The following is an 11,714-nucleotide window of genomic DNA, read 5'->3' on the forward strand; positions in this document are numbered from 1 at the left end:
CTGCAACTGTGTTGTCTAAACTCAAACCAGGGCATGAAGCCTGGAAAGCCTGGAATTGCAGTGATTAGAATAAGCTTTTGATCTGACCACAAAGACTTTGCTGAAAGCTTGCAGCTACATGGCTAAATCTACCCTATGATCCTTGAAGAACATATCATTCAGTATGCGAAGAATGTAGCCTCGGGAACCAAAGGTAAGAGAGGCCAGGGCCACAAAAAAATCACAACAGTCTCATCAGTACATATCCTGGCCCTAATACAAAAACTCAATCCAGGAAGCAAGACTGAAAAAATGAATCAACATAAAAGACAAAGAACTATTATTATACTAGGAACACCCAAGTCACAAACCCAGAAAAAGAAAAAACTGCAAAAAACTTTCAAGTAAAGACTCAAAATGAAAACACAACTAGGACAAAAGATTGATTATAAATAAATACTGGAGGAAGTGAAGAGAAAAGGTTTTTTTTTTCTTTTAAAAAAAGAGTTTGAAAAAAAGAGACCCTAAATGAAATGAGAGTGATAGAAGGAAGCATTAAGAAATAAATGAAAGTTTCAAAGGAAAGATTTTGGAACAGATATATCTAAAGCTTATTACATGACATGTAAATCCTTACCCAAGTAACTGATTCCTTGAAAATTAGACCAAACAGAAGCTAATAATCTCATGCAACAACAAGAAATATTAAAATAGTCAACTTTAAAAATAGAAGAAAATATAAAATATCTCAAATCAAAATCATGTGACTTAGAAAATAGCTTAAGAGAGGATCATTTAAAGCTATGAGCAGAGAGACAGAGAGAGAGAGAGAGAGAGAGGGAGAGGAAACATATTATATTTTAAGAAATCATTAAAGAAAACTGTCTAGACATAATGAAATAAGAGAACAAAGTATAAATAAAATGAGTCTACTGAGATTCTATTTCAAAGAAAAAATCCTATAAGTAACAGGATTGAGAACAAGTTCAAGTAACAAGAACTGTGATCAAGATGATAAAAAATTTATTGGCTACAATTGTAAAGGAGTAGAGAGCATGGGATATAATATTCCAAAGTGCAAAAGATATAGGCTTACAACCATAAATAACTTAATCAGAAAAATTGTATACAATTCAATGGGAATGGAGAGGGAAAGGGAATGTATCTTTTTTTCTTTTTTTTTTTTTTTGGCGGGGCAATGGGGGTTAAGTGACTTGCCCAAGGTCACACAGCTAGTAAGTGTTAAGTGTCTGAACTCCTGAATCCAGGGCCGGTGCTTTATCCACTGCGCCACCTAGCCACCCCAGGGAATGTATCTTTTTTTTTGTTTGTTTGTTTGTTTGTTTGAATAAGTTTATTGTCTTAATCTGAAAATCTTCATAGAAAATTACAGATTTTGATGTTTTAACTGTCAGCCGCGCGCTCCTGGGCTCTGAGGAAACTTGCCTTCTTCTGAGCGACTCTGTCTTTCTTCTGCGCAAGGGACATTTTGGGGCGGTTCCATCTTTTCTTTTTAACTTCCCGCTTGGGTTTCTTTTCATACACTGGATTCTCCCTTATGCCAGCATGGGCTTTCTTGTACATCTCCTCCATCATGTCGGGAGTTATGTTGTTCTTTATATATTGTGAGAATTGTTTTTTATAAGCATCTTCATCTTCTTCCATGAGATAACGCATATAATCTGCAACATTTTGGCCCATGATGTGTTTACGATGTACTTCGGCATTAAATTCTTTGCTTTCTGAATCATACCCAGGGAAGCGTTTGGTACTGTGAGGAATAGACAGACCACCATCCACAGCTCCCTTAAGGGCTCCAAAGACTTTGTTTCCAGTGGTAGTTCTGGCAAGACCTGCATCCAGGTAGCATGTAAAAGCACCAGGCTGACCGTCAATGCTTTCCACATTGTATTCATCTCCAGTCACTTCCACCTGACCTTCATAGATCTTGTCCATGCCAAACCTATTAAGAAGCCGGCGGGCCAGCAAAAGACCTGTGCAATAAGCAGCGGCATAGTTTGTCAGGCCAACCTTCACACCGTACTTTGGTAACTCGTGGGCATAAGCGGCACAGACAATCATATCCCCTTCTATACGGGCATAAGCAATCTGGCAGATGATATCTCTGTTGGTGACCCGAACGATCATCCTGTATTTTGGTGTGTTATACTTGTTCTTATCCTGGATCACTAGCCGTTTCCGTGCATAATCATCAGTTTTTCCCTCTCGCCTTCTCCGGAATTTCACTTGGTACCTCTTGAAGTAGGCCTTATTCTTGACAACTTTAACGAACCCCATCCTGCAGAACGAGACCCGCTCCTTCGATACAGACCAGCGGGCCCCGCAGCGCTAGGGGGAAAAAAGGAGGGAATGTATCTTTAATGAAATAAAGGACATCTAAGCATTCTTTAATAAAATACCAGATCTGAGTCAAAACTTTGAAATATAAACATGGAAGTAAATATAAAGAAAATTGAACAATGAAATGTTTGCATACTAATGGAGAGGACTAGCAAAGCATCCTCTTGGAATGCTAATGTCATCAAGGTCATAGGGAAAACTAAATGAGATCCTTTTGTGAGTGATTTTCTTAATTTTTGAAAATCTTAAAAGAAAGAAAGAAAAAGAGGGGAGAAATGATAACCTGAGGAAGAAAACGAGAGAAATAGATGGAACTCATTTCGTATAATTGGGGACACAAGCAGAAATCTATGCAAACAAGCAAGGAGAGGACAAACATTTCTTAAGCCTCAATTTTATCTGAATTAGTCAAAGGAGAATAGAAAATACATACACACATAAAGAGTTTGGTGTAGAAATATTTAGGAAGTAGACAGCTAGGTAGCACAGTGGATAAAGCACCAGCCCTGGATTCAGGAGGACTTGAGTTCAAATCCAGCCTCAGACACTTGATACTTACTAGTTGTGTGACCCTGGGCAAGTCACTTAAACCTCAGTACCCTGCAAAAAAAATATTTAGGAAAACAGGAGAAAATAGGGAAAGGGAAAGGAGGGAATAAGGAGAGATTAATTGTAAACAATAAAACCTAAGTTCAACTCAGAAATCATGAAGAAGAATATAAAAAGAAATAAAGAAAGGGTAAGAAATTGTGATTGGTTTCTGAATGAAAGGAGAAGTAGAGCAGCAGGAAGGAAGAAACTGATTGCATCGAGTAAAGACCATAAGTGTAGAACAAATTTCTGTTCAATGACCCTTTTCTTTGTAAAGTAAGAGAGGAGTGAAAAGAGGAAAATATTTAGAGAGTAGAGTAGAAGTATATAACTAATTAATGGTATTAACCCTGAATGTGAATGGGATAAACTTTCCCATAAAACAGGAAAGAATAGCAAAATGAATTAGGAAGAATAATTCAACAATATGATATCCTAAAAAACTAAATTAAGAGGTGAGAAAGAGGGATACACTGGGGGAAGTGGGAAGGGAGAGCTAGAATGGCACAATGATCTCCCTTTTAAAAAGGTATGAAAGAGCAATTACTGTGGAGGGGAAGATGGAGGTAAGGTGGGCAATACTTGAAACTTACTCTCATCAGAATTGGCTGAAAGAGGAAATAATATACACATTCAGTTAGGTGTAGAAAACTATCTTACCCTTCCAGGAACTGGAGAGGGAGGTGCCAGGAATTGGAGAAGGGGGAGAATTGATAGAAGGGAGGTCAGATTGGGGGAGGTAGTAGTCAGAGCAAGATACTTCTGAGGAGGGACAAGATGAAAGAAGAAATAGATAGAAGGATAAACAGGGGGGAAATAGAATTGAGGGAAATAGATAGTTAGTAATCATAACTGTGAATGTGAATAGGATGATGTCACCCATAACATGGAAGTGGATAGCAGAGTAGATTAAAAACCAGAATCCTACAATATGTTGTTTACAAGAAACACATTTGAAGCAGAGAGTCACACACAGAGTAAAAGGGGGGGAGGGTAGGAGCAAAATACTTTATGCTTCAGAAGAAGTAAAAAAAAATCATGATTTCAGACAAAACAAAAATAGATCTAATTAAAAGAGATGAGGAGAGAAACTATATCTTGCCAAAGGGTACCATAGAAAATAAAATATTATCAGTACTAAACATATATGCACCAAATGGTATAGCATCCAAAATTTTAAGAAGTTGAATGAGGTGCAGGAGGAAATAGATATGTAAAATTATACTAGTGGAAGACATCAACTTGCCCCTCTCAGAACTAGATAAATCTAACTAAAAAAATAAACAAGAAAGAAGTTAGGGAGGTGAATAGAATTTTAGAAAAATTAAATATGATAGCCTCTGGAGAAAACTGAATGGGAATAGAAAGAAATAAACCTTTTTCTCATCAAATACAAGACCCTAGAGAACTATAAAAAATTGGAGTTGGGGGACATACCAGGGGTCATACAGTGGGTGACTGTCTTGTGTCTGGGGCTGGGTTTTGGCTGGGATCCCCCTGGGTCCAGGGGTGGTGCTTTGTCCACCGTGTCACCTAGCTGCCCCATGATGACAGACTTGGGGTTGAACTGAGGAGGGGTGAGGGGAATGCACTGGGGGAGGAGGAAGGGCAGAGGTGAAATCCTACATGAAAAAAACAAGAAAAGGCTTATGGAGTGGGGGAAGAGATGGGAGAGGAGAAGGGCAGTAAATGGATTTTACACTTATCAAAAAAGGCTCAAAGACCTTAAACTCATCAGAGTTGCCTCAAGGAGGGACTAACACACACACCCAAGTGGGTGGAGTAAACTATTTAATCTGGGCAGTAAATGAGCCTAACACTCTTCAGAATTGGCTCAAAGACCTCAATCTCATTAGAATTGGCTCAAGGAGGGAATAATGTACACACTCAATTGGGTGGAGTAATCTCTCTAACCCTGCAGGAAAATAGGAGGGGAAGGGGATAAAGAGAGAGAGGTAAAAGAAGGAAGGGCAGAGTGGGGGAGGGGATAGACAGAAGCAAATCCTTTTGAAGAGTGATAGGATGAAAGAAGATGAATAATAGAATAAATATCATGGGAAGGGAATAAGATGGAAGGGAAACAGGTAACAATAGTAATCATGAAAAAGAGAAAAGGGGGGGAAATTGTACAAAAAATATAGCAACTCTTTGTGGGGGCTAAGAATTGAGACTCAAGGGAATGTCCATCAATTGAGGAATGATAGAAGAAGCTGTGCTTATATGATTGTGGTGGAATGGTCTTGTGCTATAGGAAAAGCATTGAACTACTAAATAGATCTAGGAGCTGATTTTATTGGGGGTGGAGGAATAAAATAAACCATTGGTTAATTTGATTTTTATTTGGTTCTTTGTTGTTGTTGGTTTTGTTTTGGTTTTTTGTTGGGTTTTTTTTCAGGGGCATGTTATAATCTTCTTCTGGTTCTGCTCATCTCACTCATCATCAGTTCATGCAAGTCCTTCCAGGCTTCTCTGAACTCCTCCTGCTCATCATTTCTTACAGAACAATAGAATTCTATTACATTCATATAGCGCAACTTGTTCGGCTATTCCCTAATTGATGGGCGGTATCCCCTCAATTTCCAATTCCTTGTCACCACAAAAAGAGCAGCTATAAATATTTTTGTACATGTGGGTCCTTTCCCCTTTTTTATGATTTCTTTGGGGAAAAGACCCAAAGGTGGTATTGCTAGGTCAAAGGGTATGAACAGCTTTATAGCCCTTTGGGCATTATTCCAAATTGCTCTCCAGAATGGTTGGATCGGTTCACAGCTCCACCAACAATGCATTAGTGTTCCAATTTTTCCACAGCTTCTCCAACATTTATTATTGTCCTTTTTTTGTCATTTTAGCCAATCTGATAGGTGTCAGGTGGTACCTCAGAGTTGTTTTAATTTGCATTTTTCTAATCAATAGTGATTTAGAGCATTTTTTCATATGGCAATAGATAGCTTTGATTTCTTCATCAGAAAATTCCTTTGACCATTTCTCAATTGGGGAATGACTTGGATTCTTATAAATTTGATTTAGTTCCCTATATATTTTAGAAATGAGGTCTGCATCAGAAGTGCTGGCCATAAAAATTGTTTCCCAGCTTTCTGCATCCCTTCTAATTTTGGATGCATTGCTTCTGTTTGTACAAAACCTTTTTAATTTAACATAATCAAAATCATCCATTTTGCATTTCATAATATTCTCTATCTCTTGTTTGGTCATAAACTGTTCTCCTTTCCAAAAATCTGAAAGGTCTCCTAATTTACCTATGGTATCACCTCTCATGTCTAAATCATGTACCCATTTTGACCTTATTTTAGTATAAGGTTTTAGATGTTGGTCTATGCTTAATTTCTACCATACTATCTTCCAGTTTTCCCAGCAGTTTTTGTCAAATACTGAATTCCAACCCCTAATTTGATTTTTAAAAAAGAAAACTGTATTACCAGTATCAAAATGAAAAGGATTTATTCACCATTAATCAAGAGGAAATTAAAGCAATTATTAGAAGTAATTTTACCCAATTACATGTAAATAAATCTAACAATGTAAGCACAATAAATGTTTACTAAAATATAAATTGCCTACATTATCAGAGGAGGAAATAGAATGTTTAAATAACCCCATCTTGACAAAGAAATTGAAAAAAATCATTAATGAACTCCCTAAGAAAAAATCTCCAGGGCCAGATGGCTTTACAACTGAATTCTATCAAATATTTAAAGAACAATTAATTCCAATACTTTCTAAACCATTTGGAAAAATAGGCAAAGAAGGAGATCTACCAAATTCCTTTTGTAACAACTATGGTGCTGATACATGAACTAGGAAGAGCAAAAACAAAGAAAGAAAACTATAGACAAATTTTCCTAATGAATATTGATGGAAATTTTTTAAATAAAACACTAACAAGGAATTACAGCAATATATCACAAGGATTGTTGGGTAAAGTATCCTGCTGACTACACCAGTTGTTCGGTACAGGGAGGGGCTCAGGTGTATACCCTCCTTGTGTCCCCTGGATAATAACTCAATACTGAAGAAAATCATTGGCAGCTCCAGGGTGAAAGGGATAGAATTTTTTAAGGAAACTTATTTACAAGGGGGTGAGTGTCCAGGACAGCTGGTGGACATTATATGAATTCCTGTCTAACTCCTCCCCAACTTTCCCTGATATTTATATATGTAAATTATATAAGCATATTTAGCAGAAAGCCTTCTTTGTGCAAGCATGAATCAGAGGTATAGGGGCATGTGCACAGGGGGCTGATTGGTCAAAAGATTGCATGACTTCCACATGCATGGCTAGGATACACTCAAGGTACTTTAAAAGCAGCCAATAGGGCCCTTCCCTATTTAAATATTCTGTTCTGCATGTTTTGGATCCCACACTACAACCATACTTCCCTGGGAAACTATTGATAACAAAGTCTCTAAGACTGTCAAGGACAGGCTAAGGATGTGGTGGTGTGCCTAAAAGATGCGCATGCACATATACCTCCCCTTATGTAATAGGGTGAATGGGTGGTCACATTTTTCCTTATGAAATCTGGCCATACAGCTAAAGCCATGGTACCCTACAAGGTTCATATACTATCATGGGATATCTACCAGGAATGCAGGGATGTTTAGTAAAACTAATAGCATATTAGGAAAATGATCAGCAAAATTAACCATAATAATAACAAAACCAACAGAAATCATATGATTATCTTAAAAGATGCAGAAAAAGTTTTTGACAAAATACAACACCCATTCCTATTAAAAATACTAGAGATACAAAAATATTTATAGCTGCTGTCTTTGTGGTAGCAAGGAATTGGAAATTGAGGGGTTGCCCATCAATTGGGGAATGGCTGAACAAGTTGTGGTATGTGAATGTAATGGAATTCTATCGTGCTGTAAGAAACAATGAGCAGGAGGAGTTCAGAGAAACCTGGAAGGACTTGCATGAAATGATGATGAGTGAGATGAGCAGAACCAGAAGAACACTGTACACAGTATCATCAACATTGTGTGTTGATCAACTGTGATGGACTAGATTCTTCTCACCAATGCAATGGTACAGAAGAGTTCCAGGGGACTCATGATGGAAGGGGATCTCCAAATCCAGAAAAAAAAGAACTGTGGAGTATAGATGCTGATTGAACCATACTATTTCTTTTGTTTCTGGTGCTGTTGTTTTTCTATTTTGAGGTTTTTCCTCATTGCTCTGATTTTTCTCTTATAACATGACTAATGCAGAAATATGTTTAATGTTAGTGTATATATATATACATATAGAGTATATATATGCTAACTGTGTGTGTGTGTGTGTGTGTGTGTGTGTGTGTGTGTGTGTATAAAACCTATTTTAGATTACCTGCTGTCTAGGGGAGGGGGGAGGGAGAAAAATCTGAAATTGGAAAGCTTGTATAAACAAATGCTGAGAACTCTTTTTACATGTAACTGGAAAAAACAATAAAATACTTTTTATCAGAAAAAAAAGAGTATTGAGGGGCAGCTAGGTGGCACAGTGGATAAAGCACTGGCCCTGAATTCAGAAGGACCTGAGCAGAACTACAATGAGCTTAAACTCCCCTCCCCCCAAATTTTATATGAATTATTCTTATTCTTATTTTTAATTCTTTTATTTTTGCAGGGCAATGAGGGTTAACTGACTTGACTAGGGTCAAACAGCTAGTAAGTGTCAGGTGTCTGAGGCCCAATTTGAACTCAAGTCTTCCTGAATCCCGGGCTAGTGCTTTATTCACTGCACCACATAACTGCCCCCTACATGAATTATTCTTAACATTCTTTTTGGTGGTAGGTTTTAAATCAAGAATAGTTTTTCCATGTGAGCAACAAATACTCTAGTGTTCTCAGTATACATTGATTTATTTTATGTACTTTATATTTCATTAATAAGTCACGAGTGTGGAATTGAGTCAAAGGCTTTGCAATAATCAAAGAAAGTGGTACAAATGTTATAACACTTTCAAATTTTTAATTTAATAATTTACAAATATATAACATTATTCTTATAATCTTGGGGTTTTTTGACAGGTAGGGGTATTTGAAAGTATTCATTGCTTATCCCAGAGTATGTTGCCTTCTTGCATTAAAAAACAACTGAAGAAATTTTTTAAAAATACTAGAGAACATGGAAATAAGTGGAGGTTTCCTGAAAATGATAAATAGTATCTATCTAAAATGATCAGCAAGCATTATCTGTAATGGGGATATTAAAATTATTTCCAATAAGATCAGGGGTGAAACAAGGACACCCATTATTACCACTATTATTCAATATTGTACTAGTAATGCTAGTTATGTGACTCTATTTGTGGTGGTAAAAATCTGGAAGCTTCTGGGATGCTCATGAATTGGGGGATGGCTGAACATATTGTGGTATATGGTAGTGATGGAATACTACTATGCTATAAGAAATTAAGAGTTCAATGGTATTAGAAAGGCATGGAAAGACTCACATGAAATGAGGAAGAGCAAATGAACAAGAGAATATTGTATACAGTAACAGCAATATTGTTTTAAGAACAACTTTGACTAAATCATTTTGACTATTATAAATACACAAATTAAAAATAAAGGATGAAGAAAAAAGAAAAAAATTTAAAGGACATTTGAAGAACGATGCCATCTGCATCCAAAGAAAGAACTGATAATTAGACATATGTATAGAAAAATTCTACATATACATATATATGTGTGTATACCTATTTGTGTCTAATGGTAACCCTCTCTAGGGAAGGAGAGAATGCAGGAAAGAAAAAAAATGAAATTTTTATGATAACAATGTGATATATTTGGAGGGAATAGCAAATTATTCATGGTGGATCTGCAGTTTCATATACAATCATCTTTTTATTGCACTATGGTATGGAAATTCTTGTTTTGTTCCATAAATTGAAAAAAAAATTTTTTTTAAAGAAATGCTAGCAGGTAGTGCAGTGGATAAAATGTTGGCCCTGAATTTAGGAGGACCTGCGTTCAAATGTGGCCTCAGACACTTGACACTTACTAGTTGTGTGACCCTGGGCAAGTCATTTAACCCTCATTGACCCACAAAAAAAATGTTCCCTATGGCAATAAGACAAAGAAGATGAAGAAATTAGAATGAGGAAACAAAACTCTCACTATTTGCAGATGATATGATGGTATACCTAAGAGAATCAACTGAAAAACTAATAAACTTGAATAAGGTTGAAGTATATAAAATGAAACCATATAAATCATTAGCATCTTTGTATATTACCAACAAAGTCCATCAAGCAGAAAGAGGAGAAATTACATTTAAATTAATGGTAGACAATGCAAAATACTTGGGAGTCTACCTATGAAGAAAACCCAGGAACTATACAGATATAATTACAGAAAATTTTAAAAAGGTTTTTATCTTAAATTCCCCCATATTAATCTGAAAGAATGAGATACCTAATTAGCAAGGGGGTGGCAAAGCTAGAAACTCATCTAAAGAGTTGCATAGGCTATGGAATTGACTACAAATTAAGATTGAAATATTTACTTGCATCCAATTATAATCAGGTACCATCTGTCCTGTTTAAAGAAATTTGCTATGAAAGGAAAAAGGGACATAGTTATGACAATATCAAGACTGTGCCCCTAGGGACACAGACTGACCTGACATAAGGCATAACAGGGGGAAAACTCCCTTATCTCTGTTTTCCAATTAAATAGATTGGTCAATATTGAGTGAACAGAATGTGACTGTTTTCTCTGATTTTATATATATATATATACGATATGTAGATACATACTTTTCTATCTGTTGGTCTGTTGGTCTGTCTATCAGTATATCAGTATATCTATCAATATATCAACAATATAACTGTATAGGAATATACAGTATGTTTTAGTAAGAAGTTTTCTAAATGGGGTTAAGGATTTTACACATAAAATTGAATAAAAGGATTAGAATTATAAAACCCGGCCTGGTTTTTACCACATAAACTAATTATTAGAAAACCAAATCTGGGAGATTATACTAAATTGCATTGAATCTTATGTAAACAAAAGATTCTAGAAGAAATACCCAAGAATCTCTGCAATTGCCTGGAACCAGAGAAACAGACCTTCTAGGAAGAAGCACTTTGGAGTGACCCTAAGAGCAAGATCTCTTCCAGAACATCTAAGGGAAGGTGTTTTCAAGGACCAGAAAATTCCTTGGGATATCTGGGACTCAAGATACAAAAGTGCTGATTAAAAGAACATTAGGGGGCTGCTAGGTGGCGCAGTGGATAGAGTACTGGGCCTGGATTCAGGGGTACCAGAGTTCAAATCCGGCCTCAGACACTTAACACTTACTAGCTGTGTGACCCTGGGCAAGTCACTTAACCCCAGTTGCCTCACAAAAAAAAAAAAAAAAAGAACATTGGGACTGAATTGAGAATTGATTGATGATTAATTGATGATTGATGTTAACTACAGTTTTATTCAAGTTTCTTTATTCTAAATGTAATCTGATCTATAACCTATTCCTATGGAATCTTAGTAAAAAAAATAAGGGGAATACAATTTTAAATCAGTGCCTTTTTTCAAACAAAAGTCTTTTCCAACTTCCAGGAAAAAAAAATTTAACTCCTGGGGGCAGCTAGGTGGCACAGTGGATAGAGCACCGGCCCTGGAGTCAGGAGTACCTGAGTTCAAATCCGGCCTCAGACACTTAACACTTACTAGCTGTGTGACCCTGGGCAAGTCACTTAACCCCAATCGCCTCACTAAAAAAAAAAATTAAATAAAATTAACTCCTATAAGTTTATGTCATAGTAAAT

General features: G+C 36.4%; 1 protein-coding gene across 1 annotated transcript; it reads right to left on the reverse strand.

The window, feature by feature from the left end:
• Window positions 1-1,319: 1,319 nt before the first annotated feature.
• LOC122750682 (60S ribosomal protein L5-like) lies at window positions 1,320-2,342 on the reverse strand. Its single transcript, XM_043997449.1, has one exon. It carries the CDS (start codon window positions 2,275-2,277, stop codon window positions 1,384-1,386), a length of 894 nt encoding a protein of 297 aa, XP_043853384.1. The 5' UTR covers window positions 2,278-2,342; the 3' UTR covers window positions 1,320-1,383.
• Between the last annotated feature and the right edge of the window lie 9,372 nt (window positions 2,343-11,714).

This window comes from Dromiciops gliroides, chromosome 3 (assembly GCF_019393635.1).
Source record: "Dromiciops gliroides isolate mDroGli1 chromosome 3, mDroGli1.pri, whole genome shotgun sequence".
NCBI classification, from domain to species: domain Eukaryota; kingdom Metazoa; phylum Chordata; class Mammalia; order Microbiotheria; family Microbiotheriidae; genus Dromiciops; species Dromiciops gliroides.

Coding starts and splice junctions, on each gene's coding strand:
- LOC122750682 (XM_043997449.1), bottom strand. CDS start 2,277: ATGGGGTTCGTTAAAGTTGTCAAGAATAAGGCCTACTTCAAGAGGTAC.